At 46.3% G+C, this 25,813-nt stretch overlaps 1 protein-coding gene across 2 annotated transcripts in view; it reads right to left on the bottom strand.

The window, feature by feature from the left end:
* ETV6 (ETS variant transcription factor 6) overlaps positions 1 to 25,813 on the bottom strand; it is a 256,842-nt gene that overhangs the window by 42,873 nt on the left and 188,156 nt on the right. For both annotated transcript variants that reach the window (XM_045464140.1, XM_045464139.1), the window contains exon 3: positions 11,805 to 11,969. In XM_045464140.1, coding sequence (XP_045320096.1) covers positions 11,805 to 11,969 — 165 coding nt within the window. The remainder of the gene's footprint in view (positions 1 to 11,804; positions 11,970 to 25,813) is intronic.

Below are 25,813 nucleotides of genomic sequence, written 5' to 3'. Positions count from 1 at the left end.
CTCAGCAAACAGTAGCTGCTTTTGTGACCACCGCGGTCCTCACCACCATCGTTGTCATTATTGATATTATTAAAGTGGCACAGGGCAGACCTGTGGACCCTTGAGGCAGTCTCACGGGGAGAACAAAGAAGGGGTGTGTGGGTCATGGTCATTGTTATGTTCTCCCTCCAGAAAAGAAAAAGGTTAAGGGAGGCCATTCACCCATATTGGCTTCTCCAACACCTCCCCCTGGCCCGGTGGGCAGCCCCACGGAAGGACTGGCAGGTTCTCTGCCCTAGACCTGCCCAGCCTTCTGTGCTGGCTCTCTTCTGTCTCTCATCCCACAGCTGGCAAAGGGAGACAGGCAGAGAAGGTTCCTATCTGTGCAAAAGAAAGCAGGGGAGGGGTGAATCGAGTGGAACTCTGCCAGTTCCTTACCTAAACCATAAGCCCGTTATGAGAACCAGTAAGGCAACATTTGTAAGTGCCACCTGGGACGGCTGACTAATGGGTGCGAAAATTTAACTCTAAGACCATAGAGTACGGCCATAGATGGATCAGTCCATTCACAGACATGTTTCCTCAGCAACCAGGGGCTCAGTCGGGGAATGTGGCTGGCTTAGCACAAATGCATCACTACTACGGGGGAAAAACCAACTTACTGTGCATGCCCTGTGTATGCGTGGTTGGCAGTAACAGCGTGTGCCCGATAACAGCTTGCAATCTTAGAAAGGATTCTAGAGGTTACTTCGATCGACTCAAACTTGTGTTCAGTAGAAGTCCCCTGCCTCCCCTTCCCCTGCCAAGAAGTAGCTTTGGCTGAGCACTTCCAGTGATGGGCAGCTGGCCACTAACATAAGCAAACCATTTTTGGACAGCTCGAGTTGATAGGAAGTTCTTCTGTTAAGTTGGAACCTGGCCTCCCCTGCAATCTCGTGGACCTCGGTTCCTAGTTTTGGCTCTGGAACAACATAGAACATGTGTCTCGTCTACAACAGCTTTCCAAATAAATAAAGGTGGCCTCCCATCCTATCCCATCTCCCCTGCCTCCTATTCCCTTCGACACCCAGCCTGTTCTCTTGCTACACTCTTAAAATATTCATATACACAGAAGATCATATCTAAAAAATAATACTAACAAAAAGATCTCTGGATTAAAAAAAAGACATTTAAAAATAAGTTATGGGGCGCCTGGGTGGCGCAGTCGGTTGAGCGTCCGACTTCAGCTCAGGTCACGATCTCGCGATCCGTGAGTTTGAGCCCCGCGTCGGGCTCTGGGCTGATGGCTCGGAGCCTGGAGCCTGTTTCCGATTCCGTGTCTCCCTCTCTCTCTGCCCCTCTCCCACTCATGCTTTGTCTCTCTGCCTCTCAAAAATAAGTAAGTGTTAAAAAAAAAAATTACAGGGGCGCCTGGGTGGCGCAGTCGGTTAAGCGTCCGACTTCAGCCAGGTCACGATCTCGCGGTCCGTGAGTTCGAGCCCCGCGTCGGGCTCTGGGCTGATGGCTCGGAGCCTGGAGCCTGTTTCCGATTCCGTGTCTCCCTCTCTGCCCCTCCCCCATTCATGCTCTGTCTCTCTCTGTCTCAAAAATAAATAAACGTTAAAAAAATTTTTTTTTTAAATAAGTTATACTTGGGGCGCCTGGGTGGCTCAGTTGGTTAAGCGTCCGACTTTGGCTCAGGTCATGATCTCACAGTTTATGGGTTCGAGCCCCATGTTGGGCTCTGGGCTGACAGCCCAGATCCTGGAGCCTGCTTCAAATTCTGTGTCTCCCTCTCTCTCTGCCCTCCCCCCCATTTTGTCTCTCTGTCTCTTAAAAATAAACATTAAAAAAATTTTTTTAAAAATATATGTTATATTTATTTGCCTGCTGAAAATAAAGAGCATGAGCCATAGCACTGCATATTTAACTTAGCTAATGACCACTGGCTTGAATTCAAAAGCACCTGTCAAAAAATTCTTGGCCCATTTAATTCGTGATAAATCTTCTCTGTCTCCCCAGAAAAGAAATACCCGGTACTGACTGTAAAAGGTGCTGTTATCCTACTAAACAATGGAACCAAGGCTATTGTTTAAGGGGCAGTAGCTCTGGTTGGTTTCTGTATGTATCTTCGTGCATACATACATAGTTCATGGACGCACATGTATGTGCAAAGTAGAGTTGCCAAGAAGCTAGTTGAGCTTCAAGGCTTTCACCTGCATAGACTCCCGGGAGGAGCCCTAGACCTACTTGTGTCCCCCAGATTATAAGCTTCAGGCCCCATAAGACCTAGATGTACTCCTGGGTACACACACACATGTGATGCGTGTTGTACTTGCATGCACACACACACACAGCGCATATGCGCACACACGTATACAGCACAGAAACCCACACGCTACACATACATATAATTTTGCATCGGTGGTCTTGATGGTGAAAAGCCAGGCATCTACTTTGAGAATAAATTCTTTTTTAGTATTTAGTGTTTATAGTATTTATAAATAGTATTTATTTATACAGGATTAGTATAAGGTATGCAGTATGCAGTATATATACAGTAATAGTATTTATAAATACAATTTATACTAAATTGTATTTAGTACAGTACAAATTTTATATGTAATTTGTTTCAAACGGGTAAGTAGAGAGAGTAAACAAACCTGCTACAAGTTGCCTTCTCAACGTAACTCGTGTCTGTAGGCTGAGAACATACAAATGCTATTGGGGGGCTAAAGTCATCTATGTTTCCTTCCTATTAGAGGGAAGAGCTTGGGCTCTGGATCAAAGAAGTCCCAAGTTCAAACCCTGGTTCCTCTACTTGTCAGCTGCATGCCCCCGGGGAAATATCTTTTCTCAGTGAGGCTTAACTCATGGCTTATTTAACCTTCTTTTGTCTCAAGTGAGAACAATGCCACAGACTTGGCTGGGCTGCTAGGAAGACAGGTGAGATGATGTGGACAGGCAGCAGCCCTGTGTCTGCGATCATGTGGGACCAAGAGGTGGCACCCCTTGTGATCGTGAGAATTAGTAACACAGTGTCTCAAAAAATCTGGAAACTATTTGCTTTGCTTCAACAGTTGTGTATTTAAAGTGCATATACAATGCATGAAGTCACATTTGTTATGTATCGAGTATGTTTTTTTCCAGTTGACATCACGTCACATAGACATTTCTAGTTCAGTCTCTCTCTCTAGTTCACAGTTGTATCTTCAGCCTCTTTCTATGGGATTCTTCCTTTAGCATTTGAGCAGCGTCAGGTTTTCCTGTTTTCTACATACACACACGCACACACACAAGCACACGCACACACCCCTCATCCTCATCTTCCCCTCCAACTACTGCTGTTTTTCTGGTTGCATCACAGCCAAGCTTGTCTGAGGGACTGACCAGCTCTGCTATCGCCATGACTCTCCCCTTCGACTGCTGACCTCGTCAGGGGAGGATGGTCAGTACCTGGGGACTCTGACTTTCAGCAACATTCAGCAGCAGCACTCACTACCTGCCTCCTTCTAGAACATTCCATGGCTTCAGACGTTCCCCTCCTGGATTTTTTTCCTACCTCTCTGCGCTTCCTCCTCCAACCCTGCACTATTAAGGCTCCCCAGGCTCACACGAGTCTTTCTCCCCAGTAATCTCATCTTCTCTCATGGCCTCAATCAGCCTGTCTATGCTAAATCTACTCCAGCCAGGAATTTCTTCTCAACTCCAGAACCTTCCGCCATCTCCTAGATACTTCCTCTTGCGTGACATACGGACACCACACACTTAATGTGTCCAGGGTAAGTCTTTACGACCCACATGGTGTTTCCTAGTCCAGCGAATGCCCAGTTGATCAGGCCAGAAACTTGGGAGTCATGCTTAATTAACTCCTCTCCTTCTCTCATCCAGCATCAGTCACCAAGACTTTGACTCCACCTTCTAAATAGCCCTGGCATCATCCCCTGCTGGTTCTGTCCTACTTCAAGTTACCACCTTTGCTCCTGGATGCCAGCCAAGCCAACCGCCCCACATCCATTCCTCACACTTTGTATCTTTGCACTCTTCCCAGTCTCTGCTTAAAACGCAGAATGGCTTCTACCTGTCTTTAAAACAATCTTTAGAACCACGAACATGATCTGCAAGGCCCTATAATCTACTGAAGAAATAATAAGTGACTCAATGAATAGTCGTAGAGTCACAGTACATTCCTTTATATTTACATTCTCCAAGTTTATGTAGCAAGTCCCATACTGTGGGTGGCTTGGGCATTTCCAGTTTTTATACTTATAAACAGGATTGCTAAGGGTATCTTTTCTTTCCCCCCACTGCACTGCATCCTTGGGATATTTTCTTTCTTTTCTTTTTTTTTTGAGAAGAGAGAAAGAGAGAGAGAGAGTGTGAGTAGGGAAAGGGCAGAGAGAGAGAGACAGAGAGGGAGACGCAGAATCCGAAGCAGGCTCCGGGCTCTGAGCTGTCAGCACAGAGCCCGACACAGGGCTCAAACTCAAAACCGTGAGATCATGACCCAAGTCGAAGTCTGATGACGCCCAACTGACTAAGGAGCCCCTGGGATATTTTCTGAAAATAGTATCATCAGTAAAAGGGTTTTGATCACTCTTTTTTCCCCCAACTTTTTATTTAAATCCAAGTCAGTTAACATATAGTATAATAACAATTTCAGGAATAGAACTTGGTGATTCATAACTTACATTATAACATCCAGTGCTCATCCCAAAAAGTACCCTCCTTAATGCCCATCACCCGTTTAGCCCATCCCCCCCTCCACCCAATACCCCATCAGTAACCCTCAGTTTGTTCTCTGTATTTAAGAGTCTTTTGGGGCACCTGGGTGGCTCAGTCAGTTAAGAGTCCGACTTTGGCTCAGGTCATGATCTTGTGGTTCATGAGTCTGAGCCCAGCATAGGGCTCTGTGCTGACAGCTCAGAGCCTGGAGCCTGCTTCAGATTCTGTCTCCCTCGCTCTCTGCCCCTCCCCTGCTCATGCTCTGTCTCTCTCAAAAATAAAAATAAACATTAAAAAAAAAAAAGTCTCTTATGGTTTGCCTCCCTCTCTGTTTTTATCTTATTTTTTTCTTCCCTTCTTATGTTCATCTGTTTTGTTTCTTAAATTCCACAGATGAGTGAAATCATATGATATGTGTCTTCCTCTGACTGACTTATTTTGAGTTTTGATCACTCTTAAAGTTCTTAGACACTACTTGTTCTCTGGAAGGCTGGGACCCTCGCACAGTGTCACCTACTGTGCTACCCACAGCCCGTCCCCCCGGGGCTTTGTATCACTTAACTTCTCAAGTTCGGTAGATTTAAAGCGGAATTTTAACATTCTTAAAATGTGCACTTTTCAGGGGATGATTTACTATGTACATATCCTCATGTGAAGATTATCTGAAGTAACACATTCTTAAATTTGCAAACTGCTCTCTTTTCTCTTTCTCTTCTGTTTTTATTCAGAGATTTTGGTTTCCTTTTGACCAGTTCTTAAAACACAAAGTGGGCAAGGCTGGGAGGGATGCTTTTCAGATTTGTCATCAAATTCTCTCTGCTGGGTCCTCTCGGCCTCCGGTAGATGTTCAGGATGAAGTCCACGGCCTCAGTTCATTCAGTCTCGGTGTGTGTTCAGCAGTGAGAACGCCAAGGCTGGTACTGGCCTATTGAGGTCTCACTGGAGGCCACGATAGGCCCCTCCCATCAGGGCACAGCTTTGCTTTTGAACTCTGTTCGACCTTATTTTCTGAAAATTCCATTCAACCCATTTTTGTAGGCTGATTAAAGTACAGGCCTTTGTATTTAGTACAGAGTGATTTCTGTAACCATAACCATAAGCTAGTCTTTTACTTAGGAACCAGTATTTGAGAGTTAGCTTGGTATCTGTGTCTCAAGACACAGAGATCCTGAGAAAAAGGGTGCGGGTTGTGGGAAAATGTGAACACTGTATTTAAGGCAAGAATAAATCAGTTAGAAAAGAGATATAGTGAGACAACTGCCTTTAGCAGATGCAGAACACAGAGGGGTACTACAGATAAACCAAAAACTAAGCGTGTGAGAAAATACGAATACCGTAAAATGAGTAGGTGCTTTGTTACAGGACGTGTGGTCTGTTTTACAGGTGATAATGCCATGCTGTCTGGCACAGGGATCGGTCATCACTACCACTTTACAAATGGGACAAGGGAAGAGCTAAGAAATTAAAAGACTTTTCCGTAACTGGCTTCTTAACCATTTCTCGGATGTGTAGATGCTTTTTTCTCCCCTGCTCTGTTCACAGACACAAGGAGTATAGCCAACTCTCGGTGTCTCAGTCAAGGGTCACGCTTCCTGCAACTCCCACACTTCGGGACCATAATTCCCCTCCGTGACCAATACCCTCAGCTTCTGCAACTTGATTCCAAAATAGCCAGCTGACCCAACCATTCAACCCAGCAAATGCACCTACGGTTGCTTAACAGAAATGAATAAGCAAGTCGGTCCGAGGAGGAACGTTATGAAGATACAGATCAGTATTTTTCGTTTAACCTTGAAAGGGAATTTTACTATATTTGGAGGTCACAAGCGAAGCGTATTTCCCCAAACAAAGGTTCTGGTGCGTTGGAGAGGGAAGAAATAATTTGCCACATCACATTCTGGTACACTGGAAGACTAATTTGCTTTGTAAATCCACCAAACGTTTTTTGCTGAATTGAATTGAAGGAGCTTTGAAAAGATGCTTATTTTCCATTTTTTAGCATCAGTAGAGAGTCTAACATGAATTGAACTGAAAATATCTTGTGGCTTTCGTGGCTGTTGTTCTTATAAATAATGTGTACATAAATCTATTCCATCTTGATGTCTAACGGTGGATAACTCTAAAAGAGTTAATATCAATGTTAACTTCTCTGTTCCTTATTCTCAAGTCTCAAAGAGGTCAAATAGTCAAATATCCCTCTGAATGTAAATCATCCCAGACCGTTTAAGGCAGTTACTATCTAGTAGCTCAAAGAGTAGGTAAAATTATCCCGTACAGGTAAAATTTTTATAAAGTTAAGATTCCTCTGCATTTTTTCCTTAGCTTTGCAAATGTTATAGATTCACATCTTGTGTCCCCTAACTGGGAGAATATTCCAAAGAAAATATCCCATGCATCTTCAGCCTTACAATCTTCTGTTTGGAGATAATATGCTATTTAAAGCACATTCTAAATGTTCCCTGCTTTATTCTAGAGGTTGAACATGGAGAACTCTTGTCCTGGAAATGGACAAGACAGGTGTAGTTTGTGAAACGGGTCAAAGAATGTAGAGTTCAGAGAGGCTACCATATTTGGACCTACGATATATTAGTACTTCAGGTCATTAAAATTCATTGGACACTATTCCCTCCTCTCTACATTTGAAATGGATTGTGTTGGGGAATGTTATGTCCATATACAGACAGCATAATTCTGGGTGAGGCCAGGCAGGAAATAAGGTTGGGAGGAAGCTATAAACATCCAATTCATGGTGACGGGGCAACCAGATACTTTTGCTTATTCCAGTGGCTCCATGACTAGTGAGAAGCTGCTGCTGATTCATCTGAGGCAGCAAAAAACATTCAAAGAAAGACAGAAAAAAAACTGACCGAAGTATAAGTTTTACAAGACATATAGGTTGAAGGGGATCAAAGTATTTATTCATTGCCTGTAGGGTAGGAGGTTGTACTATGTCATAGAAGCTTAATATTGTTTCCTGGTTGAGGTTGGGCCTAACTGTTAAGAGTTGAAGGGAGCTTTGGATCCATATGGTAGAAATCCCATTTTACGGATGAGGAAAATAGGGGCCAAAGAAGTACTGTGACCTGTGGACGAACCACGTATAGAACGTGGGCCTCCAGACATCTACTATATCAAACGCTAAACCAGAAAGCCCACGTCAGAAGCAGCAGTGGCAAATGCTACATGGGAGCACTGAAGAAGATTTTCTATTTACACCTTGTCCCTACCCGAGGAGAATCCGAGTAGGTAGATCATGCCTCACTACCCTGCTACGCGGCCACGCCACGCGAACGTCTCCTGAACTCTTTCGCAGCTCGTTTCCAAACCCTCTGACAATACCCCTCTTTTTGTGGTCAGTTTTCTTGCAGCCCCTCCTGGCAGGTATCGCCTTGAAATTCTGTCCACGGCTTTCTGGTCGATGCCTTAATTAAATTACCTGCAGTATATATTTCTCTTTACCCCCAGCTCAACACAATAGGGGTAATGCTCACATCTACTATTCCCAGCTCTGGCCTGGCTCCGGTCTCAGATTTCCAGCAGCAGAACAGGACGTATCTTTTTGGATACCGTGGCATTGCCGGGCCAAAATGAATCTTACTGCTTCCTGCAGATGAGCTCCTCTTCTTAGCTAACCATACCGTGCCTAAAGTACTATTATTTTATTCTCATCGATCTAGTTCTGGATTTCAGTGTGTCCAATTAGGACGGTAGCTATAGCATTCTAACTGGTTTTCCTGTTTTTAGTGACCAAATGAGTCCACCCTATGCACTGATAGCCAAGGTCTGCTCCAAAGGGAGGGCTCCAATTCTATTATTCTCCTGATCAAAACTCGTCAGTGGTTTCCCACGCCCTGCCAAATAAAATCCGAGCTTCTTAACGCGGGCTTTAAGGGACTCATGTGTTGGGTCATCATTCGATCAATATTGAGTGCCAACTGGATGCTGCAGTAGGTCAGCTTAACAAGACACAACCCTTACTCAAATGAACTCCCTCCTCTAGTAGAGGGATGCAGAACAGAAAGCAATCCTATAAAACATGGTGTGTGTGTGTGTGTGTGTGTGTGTGTGTGTGTGTCAGGAGCCATGACAGAATTAGGGTATGCTCTGTGACATAAGAGGAACAGCATCTAGCCCAGACCTAGGTGGGAAGAGGTGGAGGAAAGGAAAGCAGGCAGGGCACAATCAGGGAAGCAGGGATGTGAAGCAGGGAAAGCTTTCCCGGAGAAGGTCAGCAGAACTTCTAATAGGAAAAGGCATTTGGCCAAGTGGGGAAGGGGTGATGAGTGACGATGAACACTGTTTCAGGCAGGATGGAATCTGTGTGGCCTTATGTCTGAACCCCATCGGCACATGAACTGGCCTACGGCTCCTCCTTAACACCTTTCCTTACCTCTGCCTTAGGTTCCTTTTCAAGCTTTCAAAGTCCCGGCTCCATTACCATACCCTTGAGCTGCATCTGACAATCCAGCCAGAAATTGCCTCTGCGATGCCTGAACCTCCTTAGCCCGCACTTCTGTAACTCTAGCATGGAGTTGCTCAGAGAATACGCATGGAATGAATTTCTACTGCCACCTAACTGGGGTCTAAGCACCTCAGGCCCAGCGAGTGCACTGGCTTTATCCGGTCTCCTACCTCCCGCCTCTTCCATTCATCAGATGGGCTACTTCACGTCATCCAGATACATTAAGATAGTGCTGCCCCAGTTACCTGGAATGTTCTTCTCTCCCCACCTTCTCCGTTCTATCCATCCTTCGTGTTCCAAATCAACTCCCTTCCTTCTCTCCTAAGCCCCATCTTGCTCTGCCCTTTCCTTTCTCCAGCTTCCTTTTGCCTTTAGGTTCAATGCAATCCTATCCAGCAGGACAGTGGGAGCCTGTCTATATTCCACATGGCCCACTCTGGCAAAGACCTGACAAATGGCAGGGGACTACTGGTAGGCTTTTGCCTATCTTGGCTTCCAGTTTTGAGCAGAGAGAACCCACTTTCTAAGTAAAGCGGAGAGAGATCTCTAGGGAGAAAAAGAAATCAGCAACGAAAAGGAGTACCTGAGATATGATGGTTGGGGGGGGATTTACAGACTCAGGGAGTCTTAGCCCCGGCTAAGGGCTAAGTCAAATCCAGTCAAAACATATCACTGTGTTTTCCCTCGTTTGCCTGACACGAGTGGTTTTTCTGGAACACACTAAAGAGTTAAAAGTTCTTTTCCTCCAGAGAGGTAGCTTTGCTCCTTTGAGTATACCTTTGAGGTTCCACTAGAACAGAAAAGGTAAGTATTTTTGCATTAAAGGGGACTATTTAGGGGTGCCTGGGTGGCTCAGTCGATTGGGCATCCGACCTCGGCTCGGGTCATGATCTCGTGGTCCGTGGGTTCAAGCCCTGCGTTGGGTTCTGTGCTGACATCTCAGAGCCTGGAGCCTGCTTCAGATTCTGTGTCCCCCATCCCCCCTCCCCGCTCCTCCCCTGTTCACGCTCTGTCTCTCTCTCTCTCAAAAATAAATAAATATTAAGAAAAAGGGGACTATTTAGTTTCCTTTTAGGCTAGCTTTATTTATTTATATAGTTGTTTTAGTTTTCTTACCCTGAGACTACAGAAAGAATCAATGATTTGAGACAAAACGTGTCAGGTATGGCTGGGTCCATTCCTTTATAAAACGTTAAAAATGATCTGTTTTTCAGAGATATGAACTTTCGAGTTTCAATACCTTCTATACTTCTCAGGGAAACTTCCCTTTATCATTTCCTCATATAAACGGTTTGCAGCGATTGGGAAAAGCGGGGGAGATACTGTTCTATATCCTTACCTCACGCCCTGTGATGGGGATGTTTCCTCACGACAGTTAGTTTACTAACTTCTGGCAGGCCTCCAGGAATAAATATGGGTTAACTATGGAGTAAATAAGGGAACTATGCCAAGACCTTACACAGGATCTCTGCCCTTTGTCAAGACAAAGAAAGTCTCCACCAGACAAGGTATATCAAAGTTGGCCACAAAGAGGCTCGAGACAAGGAGCGCCTGTTGGTACCTGAATAACTAGCCCCTCAAAAGGCATAAACCTGAGACCAAAGTTCCCCATTTCACATACGGGGTTCCCAAATAACTATCTCCTAAGTATCCATAAAGTTTAAGAAGTGAAATTAGAAAGTTCATTTGAAGTCTCACACCTATATCAGAAATACATTTTGTAGGTACAAACGCTCTTTGCTGAATCAAATCTTCCTTTGCGGTCTTCGGAGCCCTTATGTTGACAAAACTTCCCGGTTAGAGGAGCCTGGGAAATCTTCCACTTGCCTTTTTCAGGATTTCTATAAGCTACAGGATGCCATACTTCAAAAAATTCAGTACTCCTGGGGCACCAGGGTGGCTCAGTCGGTTAAGCGTCCGACTCTCGATTTCAAGCTCAGGTCACGATCTCACGGTTTGTGGGTCCGAGCCCCGCATCGGGCTCTGAGCTGACAGTGTAGAGCCCGCTTGAGATTCTCTCTCTCTGCCCCTCCCTTGCTTGCACTCGCGCGCACTCTCTCTCTGTCCCTCTCGCAAGATAAAGAAATAAACTTAAAAAAAAAAACAATCAGTACTTCCAAAGGAAATCACCCAAAGCCCTTTATTTCTACACTTGCCGTGGCTCCTAGGACCTCCACCTCTTCCCATCCTTATCTTCTGTTTCCCTCACGTCTTCTTCCCTTTCTACTCCATGTACCTGAGCAAGGGCTCACGCCCCTTCTTCCTGTGTCTTTGGTTTTAACTGAGCAGTTCACCACCTACACTCACTCTCAAGCATCACTTTCAAAAGTTTCCAGAATCAGGAGCAAGGCAGAGTCAAAGGGCCGGAATGCATTTTCTCCTTGATTTGGTGGCACAACCAGACCCCTTAAGCTCCTTAAGGACCCTGTGGGTCCTTCTCCCGACCTTCAAAGTTTCCCCTCGATCTGGAAATTCTTCCTCTTTTCCCCTCCAATGGACTTAGTCAGCAAAATCTTTCCTCTATGAAGCTAGGTCACGGTCTTTGTGCTCACGGTGACCTACCGTGGGGATTTCTTGGGCGTGATGGGTGGTGGCAAAGACCAAGCAATGACTAACAGATTTTCCAAGCCGAACACGTGTCAGGAGTCCAGACTCTCACCTGAATGAGGAGATCGATAGCGAAAGTCCTCTTTGGTCAGCAGCAGGAGCGCTTTGCCGTTCATTTCAAACGTGTTGCTGTCAATTGGCCTTAAAGAAAATTCGTTTTCAGCCCACTTGAGCCACTGGGCTACGTCATCCCTGCTCCAGTAAATTGGCTGCAAGCCTGTTGGAGAGAGAGCAAGGCAGAAAGAGAGAGAGAGAGAGAGAGGGAGGAAAAAAAAAAAGGTCTTGTCAGTTAGACAGTTGGAATAAAGGAAAAAGCTTTCTGAATGGTTAATAAAATGGAGTCTCCAGGTCTGAAGAGCTCTTATGTTCAACTCTGAATCCCAAGGCAAAGCTCAAGATTTGTAAGTGCCCAAGTGTGGTATCAGTATCGGATGAACTATTTATTCAGAGGCAACATGAGAAGAACGATCCTTTTTTAGTCTTTGACGGACCCTAGGCCTTGCTGGCCTGCCCTTCCCTGCCCAGCTCCAGGGGCTGCCTTGATTCAGGTATGCCCCAAAGCTGAAGCTCCACGGTGGCCTGAAACACCCAAGGAACTCAGAGTCATGACAAATGACAATGTGCTTCGGAGGGGACCTTAGAATCAGAGCTGATCTGATTGCCACCCAGTGTCCTTTTGTTTTTTTTATTAAAAAAAAAAATTTTTTTTTAACGTTTATTTATTTTCGAGACAGAGAGAGACAGAGTGTGAGCTGGGGAGGGGCAGAGAGAGGGAGACACAGAATCGGAAACAGGCTCCAGGCTCTGAGCTGTCAGCCCAGAGCCCCACGAGGGGCTCGAACTCATGGACCGCGAGATCATGACCTGAGCCTAAGTCGGACGCTTAACCGGCCGAGCCACCCAGGCGCCCCCTCAGTGTCCTTTTGAAGTGAGAACGTTCCAGAGTCGGGCCTGACCTTTGAGAGCTGCCAAATAATAAAGTGTTCCCTGAAATTTCTTCCAGGAAGAGCAACTCACTTAGCCTCTGGGAAACTATCAGGCTAGCCTCTGGGAATGAGAGGGCAAAGCAAGGATAAAAGGTCTTTTGCCTTTTTATTCTACTTTTTGATGTTAGAACTTTCTGCCGGGGGTGGTATTGGACTCTGAGTGGGACCAGAAGTGGGCCAAAGGGAGGGCTGTAGCTTAGGTGGGGAGGAGAACTCAGGCTGGGCTTTTCTGGAAGTCTGACTGTGAATCTATATTTTTATTTTATTTTGCTGTTGTGGGAAATCTTTGGTATATCATTCAAGTGGTTTAGAACAGTGGTTCTCAAAGCGTGATCTGGGGACCCCTCAGGGTTCCCAAGCACTTTTCAGAGTGTCAATGAAGTCAAACCTCTTTTCATAGCAATATTAAGAGGTTATCTACCTTTTTCAGCCTCATTCATTCATGAGTATACAGTGGGATTTTCTAGAAGCTACACAACGTGTGATATTGCAGCAGACGTGAGAATCCAGCCATCTTCTATGAAGCCAGACATTAGAGACTTGCAAAAATGTAAAACAATGCCACTTCTCTCACTACTTTCTGGAAGATATATTCATAAATATATATTTATGCTAACATAAGCTTGGCTTATTACTTTTCAGTAAGTTAAGTGTTTTTGAAATTCTCAGTTTTAGTTTCCAATATGGTAAATATAGACAGGATCCACATGAGCGAAGCTCTTTGGGGTCTTCAATAATTCTTCAAAACTGAAAGCAGTCCTGAGACCAAAATGAGAACTGAGGGGTTGGAAGGAGCTACGTGCCCAACAGAGCTTCATTCTCCAAAACTGCACCGTGTGAATTAATGGTTCAAATACAATGGAGTCAGGGTTTGCCAAGAAGAGCTTCAGTCTCTCCAGGAAGTTACTTAAACTTGCTAAGGAGACTCCATGAGTGTGCTCTAAAAGTGCCCTTCAGTTTGATCCTGGAAAGAGTCACTTTTTCATCCTTCAATCAAGCATAACAAAGAACTATCTGGTCTACTTGTGTATGCTGTGTCTCCTCCCTCGTGGACCAGGGAAGGAATAGCTCAGTTCCCTTGGAGAAGGTCCAGAGCCTCTGGGCATGACTATTGGCTCCGTCTTCCAGGTGGCTCCTTGGCAAAGTCTAGTTCTGAAGAATGGTAGCTGGCTTCCTTGAACTCTGGGGAAGTCCTTTCTCAAGCAGTCTCTCGTGTAGGATACCAAGAAAGAAGTAACAGGCATTGGCAGAATTAGAGACGGGCGTCCAAGAGCTTTTTTTCCCTTGGCTTTTAAGTTTTACAATTTTACGTAGCAAAAGAAAGTGGCATCATGAAATCATAATGTGTAGTACGGGCCGCCTGGGTGGCTCAGTCGGTGAAGAGTCCAACTTCGGCCCAGGTCATGATCTCCCGGCTGGTGGGTTCGAGCCCCGCGTCGGGCTCTGTGCTAACAGCTCAGAGCCTGGAGCCTGCTTCCGATTCTGTGTCTCCCTCTCTTGCTCTGCCCCTCCGCTGTTCATGCTGTCTCTCTCTCAAGAATAAATAAAAAAAAAAAAAAAATAAATAATGTGTAGTATGCTACTGCTCTATGATCCTGAGAATAAAACACAGCCACTAAAGAATTTAAGGTTTTGTTTTTGGCTCTTAACTCTACCCAGAAGTAATGCCTATTAAAAACGGTCCTTGGATACAGAAGGTGCCCCCCCCCCGCCCCCGTCTTTCCAACGACCTTGACAAAACCCATATCTGGAATCACAGTGAAATGGCAGTGGGCGTGAGGACGGCTTAGCAAAATCTCAACTTTTGAACCGGTAAAAAAACCTTAATGTTTACTTCCTATCGTCAGCGGTGTCGCCTTTGAACAGAAACAGCACAGCGATCAGTCATCTGTTATTGGGAATTTTTCCCCTTCCTCTCTTTCACAGGAGCAGCACGGGCACAGCCAGGCCCGGCGGGGGGCGGGGGGTGCAAATATGGGGTTCCAGTCAAGCTTGGCCTAGGAAAGAGCCTGGCGGTAGATGGGCCACGGAGCAGAAGACACTCAGTCAGAAACAGGAAAAACGATGCGGTAGCTTATTGGAAGCGCGAGCGCCAAGGCAAATACAGAACCGAATCCCCCTGGGGAGGGGAAATGAGAGTGAAATGCTGAAGTGTCTGCAGAGGAGTCACTGAACCGGAGGGAGGTGGGGGGAGTGGGGGTGGGGGGACACAAGTAGTAATTTGAGGTTCTTTATATTCTATGGAAGAAAATACTCATGAGTAATCTTTTCCCTAAATACAAGAGGAGTCACACACTCCAACCAGCCCTGCTGGTGAAAGGCAACAGTTTCTCTTTTCACTTCCCATTAATCTCTCCCACAGCCCCGGTCCCCCAAAGCAAGCACAGTTACCGCGGAAACCCCCTCGTGGGGAACCAGCATGAAGGCCCTGGGCTGTGTGCAAAAGGGACCCATCAGGTCACTGTCAGTCCAGGGAATACCAGGCGATCCTAGCAGTTTTACAAAAGTGACCCTGACAGACCCAGCTACCTGCTTGAAACCGATCAGAGTGTAAGGACAAGGTGGACACACAGACCAAGCTGGAAAGAGGCTTGATAAACTTCGGTGTTCAAAGTCAAGTCCTACTGCTTTTTCTTTTTTAATTCTCTAGAATAACTGGGAAAAAAGAAGCCCCCTTTCCTCCAACCTAACAGCCCTACGGCCTGGGAGTTACAGTGTCTAAATGGAATAGAGCCTTGGACCCAGAGGCAACTCTGTCTAATCAGGACCATTTAATTTACTTAACAGTCATCTATTAGGCATGTCTATCATCTCGCACTCTTGTAAGCACTTTGTAAATATTAGCTCATTTAATTGCATGCTCACAGCAAAACCGTGACATAGGGGTTCAGATTGGGGAACTCGGGCTCGGTGCACTTAAGGGATGTGCCCAAGGTCCTACGGCCACGGAAACAAGAGGGGCCGAGAGGGGCAGATTTGAACCCAGGCAGTCTGGCTTCAGGGTGTGTGTTCTTATCCATCACACTACACTTACGCATGCAGTTCCCACCCAGAGTCAGAATTCGGATTGATTTTCAGCGTCTATTAGGGATGCAGAAAAGACTGGGTGAATTGAATCCTCCCCATCCAAGACTTTCATCGTTGGAGGCTTTCTCAAGTTATCAACAGACTAAAAATAGAGCCAAAAAATCTGTATATCCTTGGAGAAGTAGATTTATAAATGGGAAGAGGAGGGAGGTGTAGGTGGCGCTCCGCTTTGAACACATCCAGGAATAAAGTGCCGCCCTCACTGGCTACTTGCCCGCGGGCACTCAATGCTCATAGGCACTGGTCTTGAGACGTCATGTGGCTCACAGCTGCTAATGTAACAGAAGCCGTATGGGCGAGATGAGGGAGAACGTATAACACAGAACCGGCCTTACAGTTATCTCTTGCAACTTTAACTCAACAAAATCGAATAATATAGCAGTTAATGATTAGTGAAAGGAAGAGAGACCATTTTTCTGCGCCTATGTTCTACTACTCCCCGTGCACATAATAAGCCTACTAAGACCTGCATTAAAAAAAAAGTTGGGGATGCCTGGGTGGCGCAGTCGGTTAAGCGTCCGACTTCAGCTCAGGTCACGATCTCGCGGTCCGTGAGTTCGAGCCCCGCGTCGGGCTCTGGGCTGATGGCTCAGAGCCTGGAGCCTGTTTCCGATTCTGTGTCTCCCTCTCTCTCTGCCCCTCCCCTGTTCATTCTCTGTCTCTCTCTGTCCCAAAAATAAATAAATGTTGAAAAAAAAAATGTTTAAAAAAAAAAAAAGGTGGATTTAGTTTTGAGAGAGAGAGCGTGAGCAGGGAAGGGGCGGGGAGAGAGGGGGACAGAGGATCCAAAGAGGGCTCTACGCTGACAGCAGTGAGCCTGATGCGGGGCTCGAACTCACAAACCGTGAGATCATGACCTGAGCAAAGTCGGACGCTCAACCGACTGAGCCACCCAGGCGCCCCAAGACCTGCCATTTTTAACGTCAGTTCACTTCAGAGTATATTTGAGAAGCATTTTATACAGAAGAGATGAACCGCTATTATTAAGAAAATTCCGAAGCATTCCACTGCAGTTTTTTTACCCAAGTGGGTCAAGTGAAGTTCATTCACTTCTTCAAGTCCATGTTCAAGGGGGCAGCCTCTTTCACCAGCACATTGTTAAGCCTCATTTCAAGGTCTCTCAGCTAATGTTTAAATGAATGATGAAAAGTGGGCTAGGAGTCAGGAGCCCGGATTTTACCAGAACTGCCATTAGCTAACAGGTGATTTGGGGCATTTTCTCCCGGGCTCGGCAACTTCATTCTGTAAAATGAGGCGCCTAGACGATGGGGTCTCTATTCCTTTCCGGGTTGCACACTGGGAACATAGTCCCGCTTCATCTGAATCCTAAAAACCCAATCATATAAACAGCCAGAACCTTTTTACTACCAAACTACCGCCTGCTCACGACGATGACCCCAAGATTTTGTAACTTCCTGAATGACCTTCTGGGTCTTGGAAAACAGATTACATTATTTTAAATAGAGGGCAGTGCCTAAGAGTGTTTTATCATATTCCAATTCTTGGAAAAGCTATAAGCCGGCCAAGGCAATAATACACATAACATTCTGACAAGGGGCTTTCACATGTATGACCTCATGTAATTCTCACAAAAGCTCTGTGAAATCCGTCTTGCTCCCATGTCAGTTTTAACAGATGAGGAGGAGAACAGGGGGCTCGGAGTCAGGAGATGATTGTACCGGCTCGAACAATACTCAGTTCAGGCTCTGGTGCTACAAAATACAGTCAGCAAAAACATCCTTTGTCCCAACCTTGCCGTGTACACGGGATTTTGATACAGACGCTGTGGCTTATGGGACAGACTGGTAAAAGAGAAGACGACACCCCAGAGATGATCTAGTCCAACTCCCACCCATCTCACTCACGGGGAAACTGACGCTGGGAAAAGTTAAGAGGCTGCACCGCGAGCAAGCCGCTCCACGTTCCCTGCTTCCAGCATCTCATGCTGTGTCGTAACTCGATTCAATGACACAGAACAATTCTGTAACCCCTGACATGAGTGAGGAAAATGATCACTTCCTTGCTTAGTCATCCTGACTTCAGATTAAACGTCCTTGATTGGTCCAAACGTAATTTCTCAATTGCAGTTTTTAGACCCTCCCCAACCCACCTGCCTCCTCCAGAGATCATATTTAGCTCCCATGCCTAAACATCGTACCAGGAGCAGGGCCAGAACTTTCTTCCTCTGGACAATAGACTTCTATTGTTCATAGTCGCTAAGTTATTGGGCGTTTAGACTGAATATTTTCTGCAAAGATTCTTATTCTCATTTTATAGATGAGCAAAAAATGTAGCACGCATAATGGGACATGGTGGCACTTCGATCCAAACCCAGGTGGTCTGGTTCCACAGTTCCCAACTCTATTTTTTTTATTTCAGTTTTATTCATTTATCTTGAGGGAGAGAGAAAACACGAGTGGAGGAGGGGCAGAGAGAAGAGAGAGAATCCCAAGCAGGCTCCGCACTGTCAGCACAAAGCCTGATGCGAGGCTCGAACCCAGGAACCCATGAGATCATGACCTGAGCCGAACTCAGACGTTCAAGTGGCTGAGCCACCGGGCGCCCCCAACAGTCCCAACTCTTAAAACCCTGCCATACTGCTTCTCGAGAACCTCATAATGACAGCAAATACTTACAAGAACTTACTGTGTCCCAGGTACTGTCCCCAGTGCTCTCTGTACAGAACTCATGCAATCCCCACAACAATACTGTATGACAGAAACCATCACTATCCCTCCTTAGAGAAGAAAACTGGAGCACAGGGAAGTTAAGTGACTCGGCCAAAGTCACACAGCTAAGATAATGGACAAGCCAGCCGGCTTGGCCCAAGGTCTGTATTATTAACCACCTATACGTCTCTGTCTAGGCTTATTTGGTGTTTTGGCAGAACATCAAATTAAATTCGTGACTGAAAAAAGAGAGGGAGAAGAGCGTCAATGGCCGTATGAATCGTCACAGTGGATATGCACGCAGGCACCGAGCGCCAGCACTGAAACTATTCCCCAGCTGTGTGACCTCAGGCAAGTTACTCGACCTCTCTGTGTCTCACTTGACTCAAATGAAAAAAAGGGGACAGTTTGCAAGCTGTAAGTACCAGTGGATCACAGACGATGTGCTTGTCAAATGTGAAGATGCCATAAAGCTAGTATACAGTAAGATTATGTAAGTGGTAACAATAAAACACGCAGAGGACAGTATGTGGAACGTAGCAAGCATTTAATAAGTATTAGCTACTGTTACTACGGTTACCATTTTCAGTTGCCCTACCCTGCACACACAGAGCTGGTGTCTGGAACCCAACTGGAGGAATGTACTTGAATCAATATTAGATTTCATCTCGTTATTTTTTTTGCCATCATTCCCAGCCTGCTGCAGTCTTTCCGGATTTGGTTCTATTTCTAGTAACAACCACGCGTTATAGCTTCGTGTCTTCTGTGGCTTTGATAAGCATCTGTCACCGCAACAGGTTCCTGACAAAATGCGGATTAGGTGAGGGCTGAGGTGGGAGCACTCCGGTGACGTAACAGTCACCTCCTTCCAGATGGATGCTGATCAAGTTATCAGCTCCTTTGGGGTGCAAGGGTTCAATGATCAGTCCATTTAAATACTCTGGTAGCCGGACTGTAGTTTTCAAGCTCAGCCGAAACGGTACTGTCTAAAATTCAATGAAATGCTTTCTTCGTGTCCATGAATAAGTAACCACGACCTTATCGAAGAGGATAGAGGAAGCAGAGAAGGAGCAAATGCTGGGCTCTGAAGGGACAGCTTTTTCCTATGTGCTCACAACATCTGCGTTTCAAACCCTGTCCCGAATTCCACCTGGAGGTTAGATCACGCCAGCTGTTTTTAGTCTGTACGGACACTCTCTTCTCCTTTTCGATTGTGAATATCAGGTAAACGGTGGCTCACGGTCTTTCTTTCAGTCCCTCTTCCATTCCCTACAACCCTCAGGGATCGCTGTCAGTGCCCTAACTCTCACCCTTGTAAGTTCTGTATTCTCATTTGTCATTTGGGCCAAGAGCAGTGAATTTATTTACAACAACTTGGACTCGTTTTTACATCAATTCTCCCATGAGGCTTTAATTCCCTTCTGCCGATGTTTGTAATACCTGTTTTGGTCTGACAACCATCCTCCCTGATGGCAGAGAGAGAAGAAAGAGAGAAGTTGCAGTTTTCTCTTTGCCACTTGGTCATGTCACTCTATCCAACCGAATCAGCATGCTGATACCATGCTTATTCTTATTTATTTATTTATTTATTTATTTATTTATTTATTTTCAAATTATATTTTGATGTTTTATATTTGAGAGAGAAAGAGAGAGAGAGACAGAGTGTGAGCAGGAGAGGGGCACAGAGATAGAGGCAGAATCTGAAGCAGGCTCCAGGCTCCGAGCTGCCAGCACAGAGTCCGATGCGGGGCTCGAACTCACGAACACTGAGATCATGACCGGAGCCGAAGTCGGATGCTCAACCGACTGAGCCACCCAGGCGCCCCAACAATCAGGTAATTCTTATAAAGAGTATCCATTCGTATGAAAGAATGCCAAATAGCATATGTATGTAGGTATGATAATCCCAAGCAATGCACAGAATAACATTACCATGAAATATAAAAATATTAATGGCAACTGTCACTTAGGAGAATTACAGGTGATGCTTACCATCTCCTTTTCTTTTTCTTTTTAATGTTTATTATTTTAATTTATTTTTGAGAGAGAGTGTGAGCAGGGGAAGGGGCAGAGAGAGAGGGAGGCAGAGAATCCAAAGCGGGCTCTGAACTGTCAGCACAGAGCTCAACGCGGGGCTCAAACTCAGGAACCACGAGATCATGACCTGAGCCACAGTTGGACACTTAACCGACCGAGCCGCCCAGGTGCCTCTCCTTTCCATTTTTTATTTCCCACTTCTCTCTATTAAGCATGCATTACCTTTATATTTTAAAAAGCCCACTTAAAATTTGAGCTCCTCAGAGAATGTCCCCAACACAGCCTCATCAGCTTCCTCAGTTACCCTCCTGCCCACTCGTCTCAGCGAGCGCCCTGCGCGCGCGATCTGCCGGAAGTTCATTTTCAAAAGCGCCCTGACTCTTCCGACTTGTGCGTGAGCACTGTGGACCGCGGGACCATAGGCACTTCTCCTCTAAACTTCTGAAAGCACAACTGACCATGTCTTTCATTTCTCTTTCCCAATTGTAAGATGATGTATTCTCACCAGCGTGTCCCTGTATCATTTCTACTCTGCCCACCGATGCCTCCTTGTTTGTCAGACCCGAGCCCAAATTTGTGGGGCCCCTCATTGTTCCTTCTGGGAGACGAAACGATAACTGCGAGGTGCGTCTGTTAAGAGTCAAAACGTGAAAGCACGGAGCTGACACAGGTTTCTCAGCGCTTCTCCCGTCACGCCTGGCACACGGCGGTCCCCCCGTGATGCCAGACTGCACCAAGATCCCCGGTCCGCCGCCGGGCCAGCGCTGCAGCCTGTGACTGTCACCCCTCTCCCAGCCAATGCCATGCTCATCGGGCAGGATGCTTCAGATCTGGGTGGTTCTTTACTAATACCACACGCTGCTGCGCCCGGATCAGCCCCACAACTGTTCTGTGAGGGAGCTAAGGCTGGTGCGACTGTCCTTGCTGAAGGAACGGAAGCTCAGAGAGGTAAAGGGACTGTCCCAAGGTCACAATGTACCTGGGACCAGAACCGCAGTCCCAGGTCAGTCTAGTGAACTTTGGCCGGGTCAAAGGATGCAGTGGATATAAAAGTCTCCCCGGTACTCTGAAACGCATGGTAACGACGCAAGGGAATTAGGAGTAATAAACCAAGAACTCAACTTCTCATGGCAGGTCTGGTTTAGCTGTGGATCCGGAAGTCTGAGCAGACCCCAGAGACCCCCTGTGCCTTCTGCAAAGGGGGTCGCGGTGGGCAGGCTTTACCTTAGGATAACTAAACCCTCCAAAGTCAAACCGAGTATCATCGGAGACCTCCAAGCTGCTTCCCAGCGCACTTTCCGGGAGCGTCCCCCCCACAGCCAGTCCTCCGGTCTCCACCCTGGGCCTGGTCTCCGAGGTAACTCCCACAAGCCAGGTATTCCCATTTCTCTGGGTCTGCCTCTGACCTTGGATTTGCTATTTGATCAAAACTGCTTCCGGCACACACATTCTGTCACTAGGGAATTAGAAGTTCCAAAACATTTCCTATTTTTGTCCTCAAGGTTAGCCTGTTTCTCGGCACTCGGCTCCCAAGTAGAGGTTAGAAGGGTCCACCTACATCTTTTGGCCCAGATCCCCAAAGCAAGAAGACTATATGTTCATGTTCAGATCCGGAGTCCTATTCGATTCCCTCAACAAATTTCTTCGTATAGGGGCGCCCGGGTAGCTCAGCTGGTTAAGCGTCCGACTTTGGCTCAGTTCATGATCTCGCGGTTTGTGAGTTCAAGCCCCACGTCTGGCTCTGTGCTGACAGCTCGGAGCCTGGAGCCTGCTTCGGATTCTGTGCCTTCTTCTCTCTCTGCCCCTCCCCTACTCGTGCTCTGTCTCTCTCTCTCTCAAAAACAAACATTAAAAAAAAATTAAAAGAAAAATTTTTTTCTTATAGACTTCACTTTGTGGATTTTTCTGGCTTTCACTCAGTTTTATCCACAAAAGGGTTTTTAGCAGCAAACCCGTTGACAGCAAAGCTGGCCCAGCGCCTGCCACTCACCCTCGCTAACATGACATAAGAGTCCTTCCCATTTCCGCTTTGGGGCAGCAAGCCCAATGTGGTGAGAGGCATGTAATATTTTAGATAAAAACTTGAGTTTTGGAGTCAGTCCTGAGTTCAAATACTGGTCCTACCGCCTAGTGGGCTCAGTGCTTGGGGGCAAGTTACAGCTCTGAACCTCAGTTTCCCCAGCAGTAAAATGAGGCCAAGAATAGCACTTATCTCCTTGGGCAAATTTAAGTATGACATGAGGTAACCCTTATAAAGACTTCCCACCACGTCTGGTACACGGGAAGTGCACAGTGCGTTTTGGGGGACGGGGTAGGACAGAGGCTGGACGGCAGATTGACCGTACTTTGCCACATGTCTCCAGGAGACTGGAATCCTTCCTGCAGCTCCCTGGGGCCTCAGGAACTTGAGCAGGGGTTCTCGCAGGCTGTGAAGGCTCTGGCAGGAGCTTTGGGGCCCGCACAGGGCTTTGAGGAGGGGACCGGCATCATCAGTGTGCTTGCAGGTTGGGAAAATGGCTCAGGAGGTGATGGAGAGAAAGGACGGGAGCAGATGAGAGGCTGGAGGAAGAAAGGTCAGATTTGGAGCCCATTTGGGTCCTGGAGTAGGGTGAGGCAACTGAAATGCTCACTTCGGGTGGAAATTGTTTACATTTTCACGATGAACAAAACAGCAACATTTTGACTGAAGCCATATTGAGAAGAGAAATGATGAGGGTGTAGCAGTGCCAATGGAGAGGGGTTCTTAAGTTTCGGAGATAATGGACCCCTCTGAGAATTCAGGGAGACCCACGGACCCTCTTGCCGAATGCACAGGCACACGCACACGCGCACAAATATTTGGCTCTAATTTCAAAGTTTACAGACCTTGTCTATAAACGTCTATGTAGCGACCCCTGGAGAATCAGGCTAGTAATTTTGAGCCTCACGTATGCACATGGGCCTGCCAACAGGTACTCGCAATTTTGGTAAGCAGCAATTTAGGCGCGAGAAGGGAAGACACACATTTGTCTGTCCTGGTATTTTGGGGAGGAAAAGAGAAGAGAGGCAGGAAGGGTGCCCTTGTCACACTGAGAAGCTGGTGGGGAGAGCGGCAATGAAATGATGAAGGGCAACTGTGGGGGTCACTTCTTTATGAAATGCACACACCTGACCTTAAATATGGAATGTCCCTTCCTTGGGTATTTTAGGAATTGTAGCTAACACACGGCAAGTTTGTATTCAGACTGGTGAAGGTTAAGCACTGCAAATTATTTTAATTTATGAACAGTGAGGCAGCTGGGATAGGAGAGATACCACTGAAGGAGAGATGTGATTGAACCTCTAAAGGAAAGAGGCAAGTAAGGGCAGCATGTCTCCTACCACAGGGCAGAAAGAAATTCTTTTTATTATTATTATGATTATTATTTTAAGCTTATTTATTTGGGGGGGGGGGCACAGAGAAAGTTGTAAGCCTAAGCAGCTGTGCACTGTCAGCTCAGAGCCTGGTGAGGGGCTCGAAATCACGAACCGCGAGATCCTGACCTGAGCTGAAATCAAGAGCCAGCCGCTTAACTGACTGAGCCACTCGGGTGCCCCTAGAAAACACTTTATTTTCAATTTTGTTGACATCTATGCACACAAAGAAGTCCATTTTGAAGAGGAAAACAATGTCGGAAAATAGATATTAAAAGTTGAAATGCTCCTTAAATAGATTAGGGGGCAGACTGGGAAAGTGCCAGGAAAAGCAGGCGCAAGAAGATTTTCTAGTCGTCAGTGGAAACACAGGGGTGCGGAGAAAAGAGGGATCCCTTTGGATTTGCATGATCCACAAAACACAGAAGATCTACTACGGGTGTCTGAATAAAGAAGAACGAATATCCTTTTCTCCCCCTCTGGCTCTTTTAAACCACACAGGATCGTCTCTTGTGCGGGCCACAGTCCACAGAACATTCCTTTGCGAAGCATAACAAGAGCTGAACTCATTCTCATTCTGGACAGGGCCTGATCTGCCCAGTCACTGGCATGGGAGAGGCTTTCCTTTGTGTGGTTCAGCTGCGCCTGGTCCCTTCCCTCCAGGGTTCTCTTTATTCCAGGCAAACTTAAACAAGCGGGCTGCCTTTTCTCAGGATGGAGACAGTCCCTATTATCACTGAGTCCTGTGGGGTGAACAGGAGGCTGGGGTGGGGATGGGGGGGGGGGGAGTGGAGAGGGAGGGGCTGGCAAAAGGGAGCCTGACAGAAGCGTTTAACTTTTACAATGTTAACTCCGCAGGCCTTGGAAGACACAACCACGGCCCAAAAGGCAGATGTGACCAGGGTTCAAGCAACCTACCACCCTTATAAAACGATGCTTTTCTGGACAATATCTTCTTTTAAGGAGAATTCTCCCTCCCCCTCCCCCTTTCTTCCATCACCTCCTTCCCTGACTCTTAGGAGAGGGATTCCGAGCATCTCCAAGGCCCCATCGGTTGCCTTTTGGTGCCCAATCATCGCTCCTTCTCCAGGCTGCCTGAGCTGAAGCTGAATCAGCATTAGGAGGGGCAAACGGGGCAACAGAGGCCGGGTGAAATCATTTCAACAGATTTGTGGACACCTCATGAAATGAAAAAAAAAAAAAAATCAGACTTGTAAAAGCAGCTTCTACTTAAACATAACTAGCATTTGTGTGTGTGTGTGTGTGTGTGTGTGTGTGTGTGTGTGTCCTCTCTGCCTCGTTGCTTCTGTGTGGAGGAAATTCACAGGCAAATGGCTTTTGTAGATTTAGCCACTAAAAAAGTTGTAATCTTTTTTTCTCACCAGTTAAACTCCCTGGTATCTGAGTTGCGAAGGTTACTAATCCCCTGGTTTCAGGGCCTAAGATGGTTGCTGGGGAGTCAGGAAGATGCAAAAAAAAAAAAAAAACAAAAACAAAAACAAACAAACAACAACAAAAAAAACAAAGCAAAAGCAACCCCATGCCGCCTTCCAGAACAGCAGAAACATTCCGTGGCCAAAGGGAGACTCTCTCTTGCTGCCAAGTATCCTTCTCTTTGGCTCTGTTGTCTTGTCTGCAGTTTTATTCACTCCTTTGGATGGAGGCACGAAGACGTCTGTGGAAGGGGAGGCTGGTAGAGGGAATACACTAAATCAATACAATCCGTTCACACCTTAGCTTTGCTAGGCAGTCAGATGAGCTTGTCAGAGGAAGGAGTGAGAGGACCCTCAAGTTTGAAGGATAGTGGGGGTCTGAAGCAGCCAGGAGGCAGAATGGTATAGGCGCCCGAGGGAAGGAAATTTTGTTCACTTTTACCTACAGATGTTTCT

The sequence above is a fragment of the Leopardus geoffroyi genome, chromosome B4 (genome assembly GCF_018350155.1).
Source record: "Leopardus geoffroyi isolate Oge1 chromosome B4, O.geoffroyi_Oge1_pat1.0, whole genome shotgun sequence".
Classification (NCBI taxonomy): domain Eukaryota; kingdom Metazoa; phylum Chordata; class Mammalia; order Carnivora; family Felidae; genus Leopardus; species Leopardus geoffroyi.
The sequence above is the reverse complement of the archived record's forward strand: the minus strand, read 5'-3'. Positions and strand labels throughout refer to the sequence as shown.